Below are 17,792 nucleotides of genomic sequence, written 5' to 3'. Positions count from 1 at the left end.
AAATCAACTAATACCTGAACAAAAGTCTGAACCTCAGGAAGATTAGCTAACTTCCTATGAAAAAGAGGTAAGGCAGAAAATAGTGGACAAACCCTTGACCATGGTATCCTGAAAACTAAAATATTCTAGGAATTTTAAAGGATACCAAGAAAACCCTCTGGAAGGGCACAATTTAAAGTATGTCTTCCAATCTTGTGTTACAAGCTTGCATTAAAAATTCAATGACTGAATCAAATAAATCTCTATGTTCCAAACTAGGCATTCAAAATCCTGTCATTAAATTGGAGATTAGAGATCTTCAAGAAAAGAGAACCTTGAGACAACAGTGTATGTTTCAGAGGAAAAGAGCTATGGAAATTACATTTGCACGGACCACATACCTAGTCCTGCGGTGCCAGGTTGGAGCAACTAATATTTCTAATGTTGACTCCTGTTTGATCCAAGAAAGACTCTTGCAATAAAAACAAACAAAGGAAACAGGTATGCTAGATTAGAGTCCCATGTACATGCCAAGGTGACTAATAGGTGATTTTAGGATCTTTTGATCTTGCACAATAGCGTGGAAGTGTGAGATTTAAGTGAGAGGCTATCAGAACAATGTCCTGTAAGCTTATTGGATCAATAAGCAATCAAAAATGTCCTATGGAGAGATCACTCTCATGAATGGACCGAACGACTTCTGAAATGATCCACCTCCCAGTTGTTCATACGTGATATTGTGATTGTCAATAGGTATCTATAATTTCTCTCTGCCCAAGACATAGTAATAAGACACTTCCTGCATGGCTAGTGGACTGCAGTTAACCCTGTGACAATTTATGTAGACCACTGCCATGATTTTGTCCACTGGAAATGTATACACTTTCCTCCTTCAATAGTGGACATGCCTTACCAGCCTGATGATCGCTCAAAGTTTAGGAATGTTGATTGGTAACCTTGCCTCAAGGTGATACCAAACTTCTTGCAATCTTTGAGAAACTGCACCCCCCCCCACCCTGAGAGACTGGATGTTGTTGGTAGAATAGACCAAGACTATTGAAGGAAGTATGCCCCAAGTGACAAAGACAGACTTTGTGTCTTTAAGAAAAAGATTGACTGATGGAGAAATCCATAGCAATCTGTGTGCCAAATGTAGATAATTCATTAACTACTAAAGTAGCATAGCCATTAAAGGGGTCTCGAGTGAAGATATGGCTAAATAAACTGCAGCTGAAGCAGCAACCAAAAGACCCACTGCCTCCATGCACTGAGCTACCAATGGATGAAACTCATTGTAGGGAGAGAGACACCCTCTGAATCTTAATAATGCAAAGTTCTCTCAGGAAAATAGATGCATAAGGATTGAGTCTATTATGACTCTAGTAAATACTACTCTCATAGCAGGATATAAGACGCTATAGGTACATTGATACTCCAACTTTTGTCTTGAAAAAAAGAGGTTTGAGTGTATGAGCAAAAGCTGTTGACAGAAAATAAGCTTGCACTAGATATCAGCCGGATAAGTAGCAACTGAAATGTACTTATTCTGATTACTGGCAAGAGTGTATCTGACACAAAGTGGCAAACTGTCAGAGTTTTGCAGATATGCAAAACCTCAGGAACTGAATATAATCCCTATGTATAGGGGAAGAGCAAATACAAATCCAAGACATCTATAGTAGTCATAAACTGACCCTTGATTAATGGAAAAAGACTGTGAGGGATGTTCCCATTATACAAGAGGGAACACAAACCAATATGTTTAGGGATATGAAATTTAGTCTATGACTGTTAATCCCTTGGATAATAAAACAGATTGGGGTAAAATCTGTTGAGCATGACATTACACAGGTACTAGGATTATATAAACCCCTATCCTCCAAATCCTTTTGTAAATGTTGGCACTCTTAAAGATCATGGACAACATCTAGATAGGACAACTGGTCAATCAGAGGGACTCTGCTTCAAAGAGAACAAAAGAGAGAGCCATCTATACTATAAAATAATCTCTCAGGCACTTGCGCAATGTCCCAATGTAATCAGTTTTATAGCCTCCAGAAACAATAAGATATCCATAAGTACCCCGTGACAGCTTCTATATGGGTACTCACCCCTTTCCTGGTTTTAACAGGCACTGAAAAATAGATTATAATCTGTTTAGAAGCAGGCCTTAACTGTTGCAGCTGAAATCCAGTTACAGAGGCTATAGATTGAGAGAGTAAAGCGTGGAAACACTAAGTGGGCGGAGCTACAGCCAGGAAAAAAACTTGTGTCTTTGTTAAATGAAAAAATAAATAATTGTGGGCTGTTTGAGAATAAAATATATTGTACCAAGCATTATAGGCATATAAACCCTGTCAAAATGTGTTTCCCAGCCTTACCGGAGCCTACACTACTGAGCCGCATCATGCACTAAGCTATTGCTGGTTCTCTTAAAGGGCCATACACATATTTATCAAATAGAAAACCCTAAAGCTGCCAGAGGGTTAAAAAGGCTCAGTGGCTTCCCTAATAATGTTCTCAATGCTAATAAAACTGTTAGGGATATGATCTGGAGAAAAAAAATATGTCATGAGGTGAGTAGGTTAAGTCCCCTGGCTATACTGTACCTGTGTACCTACAAATACAAATATAATACAGAAAAACAGAGTGTGCTACAAATAGCTCTACCTATTAACTAGTATAACATATATATTATAAATGCAGTTTTACCAATTAATAAAATATACGTGCAACAAATTATATAAAAGCAAATATATACTTTATTTTCACAACATATGTCTAAAACACTTTAAAATATTATAACGTGCACCTTATATATTAGTTAATAATATGACAATTTAATATTGCACAATAAGCAGCTTCAATACTGAACAAAGCAGAACTCCCAAATGCTCAGGGATAAGGATATCTATGGTTACGTTAAACCAGAAGTATATTTGTAACAATGTTCCTTTTACACTTTTAGTAAAACTTTTCTTTTTGTAACAATTGTTAACAAAGTCAGTGTGTTGTCCTCTTTATGCAGTTTTTAGTCTTTTATATCCCCAAAATAGTCTTTTTTTGGCTGTATATTGTACACATTGAGTGATTAACAATCGTTGGTTAATAAAGTGTTCCTGAACTGCAATTACTATTATCCTCTGTTAGCGTAGGTTTAAATAACCCAAAATTAAAGTTAATTATCACTCACCAGAATCCGAAAGGCTTTAGTTTTTACCTTTCCCCGACTATGCTACTCTTTCTTTTGCAGCCATGTTGGCGTTTCCAAACCAGCCGTTATTCAGGCTGTGACGTGTGGCTCCTCACGTGATCGCTCCATTGCTCCAATAGCCAAGTTGGGTTACCGGTGGCAATTTTTCAAATTTGCAATAGAGTTCTTCAAAATTGCAAATTTATTTTGAAGGTATAATATCCGCAGTAATGGGGTCTCAACTGATCTTCCTTGCTCTTCAGTCACCCGCAATTACACTTGCACATCGGAGTTGCTGTGTACAGGAATAACAATTCTGTTGTAGAAGCTGGCCAGCTAAACGGATTCAATCCTCAGTCATCTACGCGTTTCAGCTTATGAGCTTTTTTCAAGATGAGTTTATTCCTGTGCAACAGCCTTTTATACAGATTTCCTTAAAGGGATATGTCTTTCTTAAAGGGACAACTTGTATCTTAGTTACATCTTCGATTTTTCGATTAGATGACTGAGGATTGAATCCGTTTAGCTGGCCAGCTTCTACAATGGAATTGTTATTCCTGTACACAGCAACTCCGATGTGCAAGTGTAATTGCGGGTGACTGAAGAGCAAGGAAGATCAGTTGAGACCCCATTACTGCGGATATTATACCTTCGATATAAATTTGCAATTTTGAAGAACTCTATTGCAAATTTGAAAAATTGCCACCGGTAACCCGACTTGGCTATTGGAGCAATGGAGCGATCACGTGAGGAGCCACACGTCACAGCCTGAATAACGGCTGGTTTGGAAATGCCAATATCGCTGCAAAAGAAAGAGTAGCATAGTCGGGGAAAGGTAAAAACTAAAACCTTTCGGATTCTGGTGAGTGATAATTAACTTTAATTTTGGGTTATTTAAACCTACGCTAACAGAGGATAATAGTAATTGCAGTTCAGGAACACTTTATTAACCAACGATTGTCAATGTGTACAATATACAGCCAAAAAAAGACTATTTTGGGGATATAAAAGACTAAAAACTGCATAAAGAGGACAACACACTGACTTTGTTAACAATTGTTACAAAAAGAAAAGTTTTACTAAAAGTGTAAAAGGAACATTGTTACAAATATACTTCTGGTTTAACGTAACCATAGATATCCTTATCCCTGAGCATTTGGGAGCAATGTTCCCTCTAATTTTTTTTCCGTGCGTGCAATTATTTTGTTCTGTGTGCGGGCTTGATACCGCTTGTGTGCGGCACTATATATATATATATATAGATGTATGTATGTGGATATTTACTTAGAGTAAAAGTTAATACTGTTTTTCAGTGGTATACGCAGAGACCTGGCGGTGGTGTGTGTTATCTCTCTGCTGACTCTCTGAGAAGGTGAGGGGTTTGAATATTGTTGCACAGGCCCTCAAACCATATGTGGTAAAGACCAGTAATAACTTTTACTACAAGCATTTTTGCTACAAACAGCTATCTTGAAAGCACATATAACTTTCACAAATAGCCATCTTGGAATAAGGCACATAGAGGCTGTTAGCACACTAAGGGGCACATAGAGGGTGTATTTAGCAGTGCACACTAAGGAAAACAGAGGGGGAGGTTAGCACACTAAGGAGCACATAGAAAGGGAGGTTAGCACACTAAGGCGCACATCGAGAGGGAGGTTAGCACACTAAGGCGCACATAGAGAGGGAGGTTAGCACACTAAGGAGCACATAGAAAGGGAGGTTAGCACACTAAGGCGCACATAGAGAGGGAGGTTAGCACACTAAGGAGCACATAGAGGGTGAAGTTAGCACACTAAGGGGCACATAGAGGGGGTAGTTAGTACACTAAGGTGCACATAGAGGGTGAAGTTAGCACACTATGGGGCACATAGAGGGGGAGGTTAGCACACTAAGGAGCACATAGATGGGGTAATTAGCACATTAAGGGGCACATAGATGGGGCAGTTCGCACACTAAGGGGCAAATAGATGGGGCAGTTAGCACACTAAGGGGCACATAGAGGGGGCAGTTAGCACACAAAGGGGCACATAGAGGGGGCAGTTAGCACACTAAGGGGCACATAGAGGGGGCAGTAGGCACACTAAGAGGCACATAGAGGGGGTAGTTAGCTCACTATGAGGCACATAGAGGGAGTAGTTAGCACACCAAGTGGCACATAGAGGGGGTAGTTCGCACACTATGAGGCACATAGAGAGTGAAGTTAGCACTCTAAGGGGCACATAGAGGGGGCAGTAAACACACTAAGAGGCACATAGAGGGGGTAGTTAGCACACTAAGGGGCACACACATGTAGACATTTTAGACAGCCTTTAGCTATAATATATATATAAATATATACAGAGTATTGTGTAGGTGATGCTTTGTATAGTGTCTCCCTGGCTGGCTCCCAAAGTCTTGCAGGCTGAATTCTGCAAGTTTTAAATCAAGTCCCTGCCCCTCGCTGACAACCAGGCTGCGTGTCTAACTTTTGCAGCTGCAAATCTTCTAAACAGTGTACACATCACCCGCGCTGCACTAGCTGACGTCATCAATGCTTACTGAAGCATCACGTGACATTTCACAGGCAGCTTAGGAGAGGAATGCTACGCTGCTCAGATAGATTCCAATTGCAGCCCAGCCAGGAACAAACTGTTAGCCAGTCTGTGGAGTGATGGATGCCGGCCCCCACAATCACTGGGCCTGGGGCACATGCCCCTTTTGCCCCACGTAACGTTAGAGATGGTCCTGACTGAGATCCCAAAAATGTAGAACTAATTTGCCAAGTGCCGCCTGCACTGCGCATTGGACCCAGCAATCCGTCACTCATCTAGCCTGATTCTGTGTTCCTGTATACAGTGCTGCTGCCAGCACCGAGCTAATGTACTTTTAAGCTGAGTACATTAGCTCGGTGCTGGCATACAGGAACACAGAATCAGGCTAGATGAGTGACAGATTGCTGGGTCCAATGCGCAGTGCAGGCGGCACTTGGCAAATTAGTTCTACAGGCATTTTCCTCTCTCTGCTTCTGCTCACAGCAGGTGCTGCGCGGCCTGATATTCTGCCTGCGCTACACCAGAAGGGAAGGTGCACGGCCACGCAGCCGCGCACCTTAGAGGGAACAGTGTTTGGGAGTTCTGGTTTGTTCAGTATTGAAGCTGCTTATTGTGCAATATTAAATTGTCATATTGTTAACTATAAGGTGCACCTTATAATATTTTAAAGTGTTTTAGACATATGTTGTGAAAATAAAGTATATATTTGCTTTTATATAATTTGTTGCACATATATTTTATTAATTGGTAAAACTGCATTTATAATATATATGTTATACTAGTTAATAGGTAGAGCTATTTGTAGCGCACTCTGTTTTTCTGTATTATATTTGTATTTAGTGTGGATTTTGGGAAAACACACATTATAAAGTTGCCTTATCCTACCAATAAGGGTTTATCTTTCCTGTTTTTTACCTACAAATACAAACAATGACTGAAGGTAGTTATGACTGAAGTCCCATTAGGGAAGTGTTGTGTACATAACAGGGTATTCATGTGTCCCTGAGTCATTCAGCTGATGTGAAGAGCTTTTTCTTTCTTCTTTGTAAATGATACTCTTCAGGGACTCTGGGTCTCACAAATGTCTGAGCTTCCAATTTGTAATCCATAAGCAAGTAGCTGGAACAACCTCTTCTCTCAACCATCTCCTATGAGGCCAAGAACAAAAGTAAGAGAGAGATGGGATTTGGGAAGGTTTTAAAGCTCTTGTATGGGTTCTTGACCTCCTCCTAGTGACAGGAAATATATTCAAATGTTATAGAGGACTGTGGACCATCATCATTTTCGAAACAATAGGCTGATTGTGATTACTAACATTAAACTGTTCACAATTTGATATTTGTCAATTTGAGATATATTATTAAGCATTTTTTATTCATTTTACCACTCTAACAAACTAATCTAGACTCAGCTATACTGGAGAGTAAAAAAGGAAATGGATGGATACACTGTGGACAGGAAATTGAAAATGGAAGTATAATATAAGACAGATAAAATAATACAATGGAAGGAAATGAAGATAAAAAATGGAGCTAACTGGAAGGTTAGCAATGGAGAACATTAAGACTTACATGTTAGCTTTGTACATTTAACTGGAAGAAAGTATCAAATACAACCTTGACAGACAAGTTAAAGGGGCAAAATAACTATATGCTACATCACTTAAAAGTGAGGGTAGCATACTTGTAAAAAGCTGACAAGAAAATATCACATGAACATATCTATGTAAAACATTTTTTTTTTTATATTTTACATAAAATTTTATTCAGCTCACCAGAATTACTGATCTGTGAGCTGTTATCTTTCAGCTACAGTCAGCTGCATCAGCTTCATCAGTCCTTTAATCCAATGAGATTTTACTAAAATCGTTTTAGATTTCATAGTAGAAACTTGCTTAAACTGAAGAGGGAAATAAAATAGCTTTGCCTGCACATGCCATATGCACACTGCCTTGCAAGTCCCAGGACTAGCATCCTGATTTGATGTTTAAACCCCTTTACAACAGGATGTGGCTACTAGGAAATTTTGAGGTAAAATACCTTCCTTTTTTGCACAGAGATGTTCAAGTAATATTTTCTAGTCAGCTTTTTTCAGCTATGCTGTATCACTTTCAAGTACCTCAACATTTGGGTATTATGTCCTTTCAATTTGCATTTATCATCAGCATACTGTCTAAGCCACATGTAAGCTATTTTATTATAAATGTAGTTATAAATGTTGGGGGGCATGGGTATTCTAGAAAATGGAGGGAGTACTTTCTTATTATCCATGATTTCTTGTTACCTTTAAACATGATCATTAAGAAATGTTTCCCATTCAATGTAGCCATTGAGAAATTAATTGTCTCTGCAACTAGAAATGAATTTATTTGGATAATGTCTGAGAAAGGTTATAGGGTATATATCTTACCTGTAAGAGACTGTGCTTCCATACGTATTGAAATCTCCTATTGCTTCAGCATTTAAAACACTTGGTGGTTGTCCACAAGAAAGTAAATAGCAGTTAGGGTAAGGTTTACTCCATTCACCTTCTTGAGTGCATAATAATTCTGATTTTCCTTGCATAGCGTAGCCTTTCACACAGCTATATTGAATTGCATTCTCATTGCTTAAACTGCTTCCATTAATAAAAGCATTTGGAATTTCAGGTGGAGGGCCACATGCTACCTTTGTACAGAGAGGGAAGCCAGAATTCCATGAACCTGCAGAGAGACAACCTAGCTCAGAGGGCCCAAGCAGTGTGTAGCCTTCATTGCACTTAACATTAATTTTCTGACCACAGGTAAAATCCTCTCCAATGACAATTCCATGCTGAACAACTGGAGGCGGGCATTCGCAAGATACACATGTAGGAGGACTCCCACTCCATAGTCCATTAGCTAGGCACTGCCGTGATGAACTTCCATGCATCTCAAAACCAGGAAAACAAATATATTGTATAAATTCTTTATAACTAAATTTAGAGCCATTTAAAAATCCATGGGAAATATCTTCAGGAGGTCCACAATATATCAGTTCACATAGTGGAGCTTTTGAATCCCAAGTACCATCAATTAAACAAGTTAGTTTTGGTGACCCATTTAGTTTATATCCTTCATTACATTTATAGTGTATTTCTTTCCCAATCCCATATTCTGTTCCAATAACTTCACCATAAGTAATTGTGAGGGGTGGACTGCATTTAATTGCTGAACAAAATGGCATGCTGACACTCCAGTCCCCATTCTCAAGACAAGTTCTAACTTTCTCCCCATTAAGTTCAAAGCCTTCATTGCATTGATACTCTACTTGTTTTCCATAAGTATATTTATTTCCTATTACTTGGCCATTTAAAATGGCTGAAGGTTGTCCACAAGAAATAATAATACAGATTGGTTCTTCACCATCCCACTGCTTGTTCTTTTGGCATGTTCTTTTGGCTGAACCATCAATTTTATATCCTAACTCACATTTATAATTTACAACACTCATATATGTGTAATTAGAAGCATCTATATATCCATTAAGAATTGCATTTGGTGGTTTGCATGATATAATTGCACAATGAGGAGTTTCATGACTCCATTTTTTGCTACTGAGACATAGACTAGTATTTGAGCCAATTAATTCATAGCCTGGATTACACTCATAATTAACAAAACTACTAAGTGTTTTATCAATATAATTTATTTTACCATTTTCAGGAACCAAAGGCATATTGCATTCAATTGGTTGGCATACTGGGGCACTTCCATTCCAACTTCCATCCTCCTGGCAAGTTAATACTGGTGTCCCAAGAACTTCATAACCATTGTTACATGTATATAAAATATGTGTTCCATAAAAATAATCTGAAAGTTCACCATTGAATTCATTAAATGAAGAATTCTCATGTTTTGTATTACTAGTTTCTGTTATGGATGTTAAAATATTATTTGGAATGTTAAATATATCAACCTCCGAATATCTATTTTCTTCATATCTGATTTTAGTATACTGACCAAAGTCAATAAATGGTGGGAGACCACAATCTATTTGCAGACACATGGGAGTATAACTAGACCAACCAGAGTCTTCACAGGTTTGCATAGCAAGGCCACTTAACTGAAATCCTGGCATACAACTGTAACTAATTGTAGCACCATAGCTATAGTCAGCACCTTCCACAAAGCCATTATCTATTGCCTGAGGAGGGTCACAGGTTATTTCCTTACAAAATGGAGTATCAGCATCCCAGTTTCTTGTCTCAAGACAGGTTAAAACAGGTTGTCCTTCCAATTTGAATCCTCTATTACATGTATAGGTAATAATTTGGCCATAATAAAGGCTTTGGTAGGAAAACCTACCATTTGCAATTTCTTTAGCTGGTGGACATTCTGTGGGCTTGCATACTGGCTTTCCACCCAACCAATAACCATCTTCTCCACAAATCAAAGTTGCATTTCCTATTAATTCAAATCCAGGTTTGCAGGTGTAAAGTGCTGTGCTAAGATAGGTAAGCCCTTGCACGTCTACAATTGCATTCAAAATCTCATCTGGTTGAGGGCATTCTACTGGAATGCAATATGGGCGCTCTGTGCTCCACATACCATCAGAATTACAAATTATCTCAGATACCCCTTTGAGCAGAAATCCATCCATACAAGAATATTTTACTTTACTACCAAAGTGAAGAGATGAGACTGAACTTATATCTCCAAATGGAATATATGGAGGTTTGGGACAAAGAATCAATTTGCATACTGGGAATGAATCATTCCATTGTTGTGAGGGCAAACATTTCAAAACTGAGGAGCCATGTAATGCATAACCTTCTTTACAAGAGAATCTCACAATGCCTACTTCATTTGCCACCTCTTTCAATACCAGATGGTTTTCTAACAGTGGTGGTTCCTGACATTTTGATGGCATGCAAGTTGGCATTTGTTTTTTATCCCACTTTCCATTTTTCAGACAAATCCAACTGGTATCTCCAGTGAGTTCATAGCCCTCATCACATAAAAATTCAATTTTTGAACCTACTTCAAGCTTATCTCCTTTTACATAACCGTGTTTTATTGATGGTGGTTTCTCACAACTAAGAAGAACACAAGATGGTGGTGACTCACTGTACCAGTGACGATTGGCTTGACATACTCGTAAGGGACTTCCAATTAATTTATAGCCAGGCTTGCAGTGATAAGTTACCTCATTTCCAAACACAAGTCCAGTTTTTATCTACAAAACAAAATACGTTAATAAAGCTGATTCTTAAAGTACATTGCGCACATAAAAACAAAAATATGCTGACTCTTTGTTTTTCATATGAACTAATATGTAAATGATATACACCTCTGTGAGATTATCTACTTAGTTATTATTATCAGCTCAAACACATAAAAAAAAAAAAAAAAAAAAAAAAAAAAAAAAAAATATATATATATATATATATATATATAAATATTAAAGCAAAAACTAATGTTATATAGTTGCCTTAAAGTAATATATTCTGTTTATGTAAAGGAAATATTAACTCATATTTTGTATAATGTTATTTGCATAAGCAAAATGCAATTGTAATTTAAATTTAATGTAATTTAAAACAAAAAGAAAAAACTGTACACACCTCCACAATTCCATTTTCAATTTGCGGTGGTTCTCCACAAGACACAGGATTGCATGTTGGTAAATGACCACTCCATTCCCCAGACGCCTGACAGATCCTTTTCTTCTCCCCTTTTATGTAAAATCCTTTATTACAGCTATAAGCCACAACTGCATCAAAACTATAATTAGTTCCAATGACATAGCCATTTGTAATACTCAATGGCTCTCCACATCGAACTGGTATACACTGGATAGCTAAAGGTGAAGGGATCCACTGTCCACCTCTTATACATTCAATTTTAGCAGATGTGTTAAGCACAAATCCTTCCATACATTTAAAGCTGACAGTAGAGCCAGAAGCATATTTTGATTTGCTGATGGATTCCAAAATACTGTATGCAACAGCTGAAGGCCTCTCACAGAAATCAGCTATGCATCTGGGTATTTTTTCACCATCAGGGGGTACCCATTTACCTTGTGCATTGCACAACATTATGGAATTATCAGCCAAGTTATATCCATCAGAACAATAGTAATAAGCAGTATCTCCAAAAAGCCGATGAAGTGTGTCTGGAGAAGCATGATCAACATTTGGGGGTTCATCACAAGACACAGCCATACATTGAGGGGGACTTTCACTCCATTTTCCAGAGGACAAGCAACTGATGTTTTTTGGTCCAACTAATGTATATCTATGAAGAGGAAAAAATATAGCACACATAAATAATTGAATATAAAGATATTATCATTCATTAAAATTATCACTATAATTTACTAGGTAGGTGAAAAAAGTAACTAGTCCAAAAAAAATCTTTTTTAATCTGTCCACTGCAATTTCCTACTAATCTAGGTCTAGTGGACTAGTGAAAATTTCCAGCCATGTACATATATATTGGCCAATTATGTGCCAGTCCATTAGAAACACTTTTTTTGCAAAGCTTTTCTCATGATTTATATGTACCTATATCAATAGCCTTAACCACTTTAAAACTTATTTTGTCCTCTTTTGGCATGATATATATGTTTATTTTTCAAAAAATCTTCTGTACATGCTTCATTCACATTTTAAAGTGACATGAAACCCAAAAAAATTATTTCATGATTCATATAGAGAATACAATTTTAAACAGCTTTCCAATTTATTTATATTGTTTAATTTGCTTCCTTCTCTTGTTATCCTTTGCTGAAAGGTTTATCTAGGCAACCTCAGGAGCAGAAAAGAACCTAGGTTCTAGCTGTTGATTGGTGGCTGCATATATATACTGCATATATATACTGATTGTCATTGGCTCACCCATGTTTTCAGTTAGAAACCAGTAGTGCATTGCTGCTCCTTCAACAAATGATACCAAGAGAATTAAACAAATAAAATAATAGAAGTAAATTAGAAAGTTGTTTAAAATTGTATTAAAATTGTATTATCTATCTGAATCATGAAATCATTTTTTTGGGTTTCATGTCCCTTTAAGTTTCCTTGTTAAAAATGAATCTTGTACATAATTAAAATGCTATCATTGGACATTTATAATGGTAATTATTAAATTATGAGGAACAGAATTAAATTACTAATGGGAAAAAAGTCATTATTTGAAAAACACCTGCATTCAGAAACAAGTCATTATTTGAAGAAAATAAAAACTGCATTTAAACATTTTATGCAGTCATTGAACTAGATTAAAAGTGGAACAATATATTTTTATCACTAGTAAACTTTTACTGCTCTCAAGGGAAATCAATAGCGCTCCCATGTTAGCTCTGGTATTACAAGTTGAAAGTAAAAATTTAGCACGCAAGCGAAAGACTCATGGGGGCCAAATTATCAAGCTCTGAATGGAGCTTGATGCCACTGTTTCCGCGCGAGCCTTTTGGCTCGCCAGGAACACTAGTTATGAAGCAGCGGTCAAAAGACCGCTGCTCCATAACTTGTCCATCTGCTCTGACGCCATGGACATCAATCCGCCCGATCCTATACGATCAGGGCTGATTGACATCCCTTGCTAACCTGACTTCTTATAGGTAAGCCAAAGGGCTTACCTATAAGAGGTAAGGCCTAAGGGCCTTAATTCTTATGTTTGTTAGCCCATAACAAACATAAGAATTAAGGCCCTTAGGAGTGTGCTAGCTGTGAAGTGGCAACAATGTTGCATTAGTGTGGGTGAAGATTTCGCTTACCTATAAGAAGTCAGGTTACAGGCCCCAGACCCTCTTTCCAGCTCGTCTTCATAGTTTTACAGTCCGGTATAGTAGACTGCTGCAGCATGGATCGTTCCAAGAGATCTTCAAAAGCACCTGTGAGGAGTGAGGAGTTGGAGGATTTACTGATCATCAATGACTTTGACTTAGAGGAGGATCTGGTGCCGCCGTCTCCGGTGAGTCGTACTCCGATTGGTGGCTCTTTCTTTTACCCTGAAGTCAATATTGTGGCGGATCTCCTTCCCCCTGCCCCCATTAGTGTTGGGGCGGTTGTAATGGGTGCCCCTGAGATAGGCCCATCTTCCCTCCCCTCACCCAGTCAGCCGGCAGACCCCACTCAAAGTTCATCCCCTTCCATTCAGGATGCGTGTCCTAAGAGTGTTTTGTTGGCTGGGGGAGTGTGAGCACTGTGTACTTACCTCCGCCATCGATTACGCTGCCTGGCAAGGCCGTGACAGCCACGGTGGCCCTCTTACAGTCACTTGTGTCAGTCCTGGTGGGTGGTGGTCCTTCCTCTTCGGTCATGTCCTCCGGAGTCAGTTCCCCCAGCCATCTCCGGGTCTTTGGTTTGTGGCGGGCGAATCTACGATCATGTAGCGTCAACTTATTATGATGTTACTTCCGGAACCGCCATTCATGAGCTGGCCATCAAGAGGATAGCATCATCTTCTCCTCCGGGGTCCGCAAGTAAGAGAGGAGTACCCCGGAATGGGGGGGGGTGCGAGGCCCTCTATGGGTGCAGTGATGCCCAGGGGCTCAGCGCTCCCCTGCAGCAAAAGGGGTTTTCCAAACCTGGGGAGCAGAGTAAGAATGTGCAGGGTAGTGCTTCACAGGGCAGAGGCCATGCAATATGCAAGCAGGATGGCGGTTTTGAGCAGGCCGCAGGCCTGACTGAGGGTACGCCAGCTAATCAGGCAGATGGCCTTAATAGGAAACCTTCTACATGGCAGGCAGTTAGTGAGGATCAGACACTAGGCCCTAACATTAGCAGAACTTGGAGGCCTAGTAGGAGTCGCACCGTGTCCACACCGCGATGCATGAGAAGCACATTGCGTGGTGTGCGTGGGTGTGCTCCTGGGGTATCTCCCAGTGGGACTAATGTTGGGGTTACCACTAAGGTTTCAGTCAAGACAGACTCAGGCCCTCAGCCTAGTTTATGCCAAGCAATGGAGGTAGATAGAGAACAGGGTCCTTCCAGACAAGTACAGTTTGCAAATGCATTGTTTGATGCGCAAGAGGATGGTGTGTTTGATCGTACGCAAGTGGTGTGTGGCGCAGAATGCATGTTCAGCAGTCAGGGGGGCTTAGAGTCTGCTTCAACTGGGGCAGTGGAGGCTTTGACTTCTCCCCGTGGTACTCCTCTCTACCAATTCTCATTCCAGGGAATCATGGAATCGCAGGGAGCTGGTTCTACTGAACACTCCGATCCGGGTTATCATGATGATGAGGAGCAGAGCCGTGAGGAGCAGCCCTCGACTTCCGCCGGTCCCCAGCCAGTGCAGCGTCCATTGGGAACCGGTAAAACATATTTGATTTCTGGGCTCAAGGGGCTTAGCTCATCTTTGGATGATTCTGGGTCAGAGAGTGATATGTCACTGGGGTAGAAGGCCAAGTGTCAGAAAAGAATGTATAGGATGATGAAATGGTTGGTAGAGGAAAGGAAGGCCATGGGTCTGCCACTGCCCCCCTGGTCGGTCCTGCATGGAACACCATGTTCCGTTGATGACACCTCCCATGCCAGCGGAGGTTGCGAGCCCTAAGTCAACACCAAGACGGAAGGCGGCTATGTATGGGGATACATATTTTTGGCCCTCATTCAGCCTACACGGGCATCTCAAGACAAAAATGGTTAGAAGGATTCAGGAGGGTAAATATGTTCAAATGTTTGAGCTCTCCGCTGAAGCCTACAGACAAAAAGAAATGGTGGTGGATGGCATAGGCTCCAAAAAGTTTAAAAGGGCAGATACGTTTGATGAATGGCGAAAATGCTTTCGTATGTACGCTTCTTGCTATGTCATGAAATTTCCTGACCAGGCATTGGATATTCTGAAATATCAAGATGGCATAGAAACTATTCAAGAACGATATAGAGAAGGGGGCATGAAGGGATTACAATATTGCCTTTCGCAGAAAGAAAGTCGTTAACCCTCGTCTGACTTTTGGGGACGTGGACATGCGCCTCTGGGCACAATTGGGGCCTGTGAAACCAGCCGGGAATGGGCAGCCTCCTGCCGGGCCCTCTGGAGGCAGAGCTCCACAACGGTCTTGACGGCATCCCGCAGGGGTCTGCTGGCGCTTCCAGAATAAGCTCTGTGTTAAGGGAGCAGTGTGCTCATTCCAGCACGCTTGCAGGTATTGTGGTGGGAGCCACTCTGGTTTTGAGTGCACAAGGTCCCAGGAATCTGTGCGCTCCCAGGAGAGACAGGGCGTTGGGTCTAGACCCAACACTGGTGGAAAGGGTGGCCACCAGTGTTCCCTCTAAGGACAGTTTTGTATGCAGCCCAGCAGTGAAACATTTAACAAGAAAACCATACCTTTCCATTTGCATTGTGCAGTGTTTGCTAATTGCAGGACGTGGTTACCTAATTAACTGTTTCACTGCTGGGCCGCACACAAAACTGGCCTTAGAGTGAACACTGGTGGCCACCTTGTTGAGGGTAGCCGCAATTTAAAAATGGCTGATACTTTACCTAGATAGGGAGGCCGCCAATTTACTCAGCGCGGGCCTCCGATGGGGATTTGTTATCCCCATCAATTCTATGGTTTGCGGGTCCTCGGTGTGCAGGAACCTAAAATCAGCATATCAATATCAATATTATAGTAGGGGAAAATTGTGCAAGGAGATTGCATTGGGCCGTATGGCTGGCCTCTTTAGGGAGATACTGATTTCGGGATTGGTTATCTCTCCCTTGGCGGTCGTTCCTAAGAAGGAACCCAGACAATTCAGGTTAGTTCAACACCTTTCTTTTCCAAAAGGGTGGTCCGTTAATGATGCTATCTCCGCTGAACTTAGTTCGGTGCACTACCAGTCCTTTGACAATGCTCTTTCTCTAGTCAGGAGGGCAGGTAAAGGGGCACTACTGGCGAAGCTGGACGTGGAATCCGCCTTTTGGCTTCTCCCCATCCACCCCTCATCCTTTCACCTCGTGGGGTGTTGGTTTGAGGGTGAGTACTTTGTAGACAGGTGCCTGTCCATGGGTTTCTCCATTTCTTCTGCCTATTTCGAGGCTTTCAGTTGTTTCCTGCCTTGACGGTCTGGCGCACTTCCTGGATGACTTCCTGTTGGTAGGCCACCCTGGGACGTCTGAATGAACCTTCTTTATGAAGGTCACCAGACTCATGATCGGCAGGTTGGGTGTTCCCTTGGCAGAGGGCAAGACGCAAGGTCCTTGTACCTGCCTTACTTTCCTGGGCATCAAAATTGACTCTGAGGTGATGCAATGCTGTTTACCTGAGGACAAAATTGACCACATGCTGGGGGCAGTCAGGTCCATGAACATAGAGAGTTCTGACTCTCTTTTGGGTCCTCTTGAACTTTGCTGGTAGAGTAATACTCATTGGACTGGCTTTTCACGGGGCACTCAGGGAGGGTGAATTAGTCCCCCCGCCCTTCGAGGAACAAGCCCAGAGGCCTCTTGGCCTCTCATGTACGAGACGATGAGTCAGCCGTACTCATTTTCCTGCCCTGATTGAAGACTGACCAGGAAGGCAGAGGTACTTGAATCTTATTACCTGCCCACACGGGCTCCGCCTGTTGCGCAGAAAGACTAATTGGGCCTATATGGATGTGCTTCCGGAGGGTCCCGTACAATTTCTAGTTCACGCGGATGGTTCCCCGTTGACTAGATTTCAGTTCCAGAAAGTCCTGAACTGGGCAATGGCTAGGGTCATCGTTCCTCATTCATTTAGGGTTAGAGCAGCTACCACTGCCATGGGGTTGGGTTGGTCTGCTGACCATATTAGATCATTGGGGCGGTGGAGGTAACAAAGATACCTGTTGTACGTTAGGCCATTGACTGAACAAGTGTTTAGTTTTGCCCAGTGATGTTCCCTTGTTAACTGTTGGTTCTTTGCAGGACCAAGAACGAGTCCGCTGAGAGTGTGGATTACGGTCACTCCTACATCCATTGGGCGGAACGAATTGTGATTGCGAGACCAGATGGATGCCAGTTGGGATTCCCTTCTTCCAGGGTTACTGTTAGACGGTTGGGCTGCAGGGGGTTGACTTGGTCAGGTCTTCCTGAGTTACTGCAGGGAGCTATGCATCAGTGGGAGAAAAATCACGTTCTGATCATTCACGCCGGGGGGAATAATATGGGGTTCCTGCCG

At 41.0% G+C, this 17,792-nt stretch overlaps 1 protein-coding gene across 1 annotated transcript in view; it reads right to left on the bottom strand.

Annotated features, from left to right (window-relative positions):
* The window catches only part of SVEP1 (sushi, von Willebrand factor type A, EGF and pentraxin domain containing 1), an 802,056-nt gene that overhangs the window by 156,635 nt on the left and 627,629 nt on the right, over positions 1–17,792 (bottom strand). Inside the window, exons 38-39 of the mRNA XM_053702672.1 lie at positions 11,290–11,962; positions 8,116–10,901 (exon numbers count right to left, since the gene is read on the bottom strand). Coding sequence (XP_053558647.1) covers positions 8,116–10,901; positions 11,290–11,962 — 3,459 coding nt within the window. The remainder of the gene's footprint in view (positions 1–8,115; positions 10,902–11,289; positions 11,963–17,792) is intronic.

The sequence above is a fragment of the Bombina bombina genome, chromosome 2 (assembly GCF_027579735.1).
Source record: "Bombina bombina isolate aBomBom1 chromosome 2, aBomBom1.pri, whole genome shotgun sequence".
Classification (NCBI taxonomy): domain Eukaryota; kingdom Metazoa; phylum Chordata; class Amphibia; order Anura; family Bombinatoridae; genus Bombina; species Bombina bombina.
The sequence above is the reverse complement of the archived record's forward strand: the minus strand, read 5'-3'. Positions and strand labels throughout refer to the sequence as shown.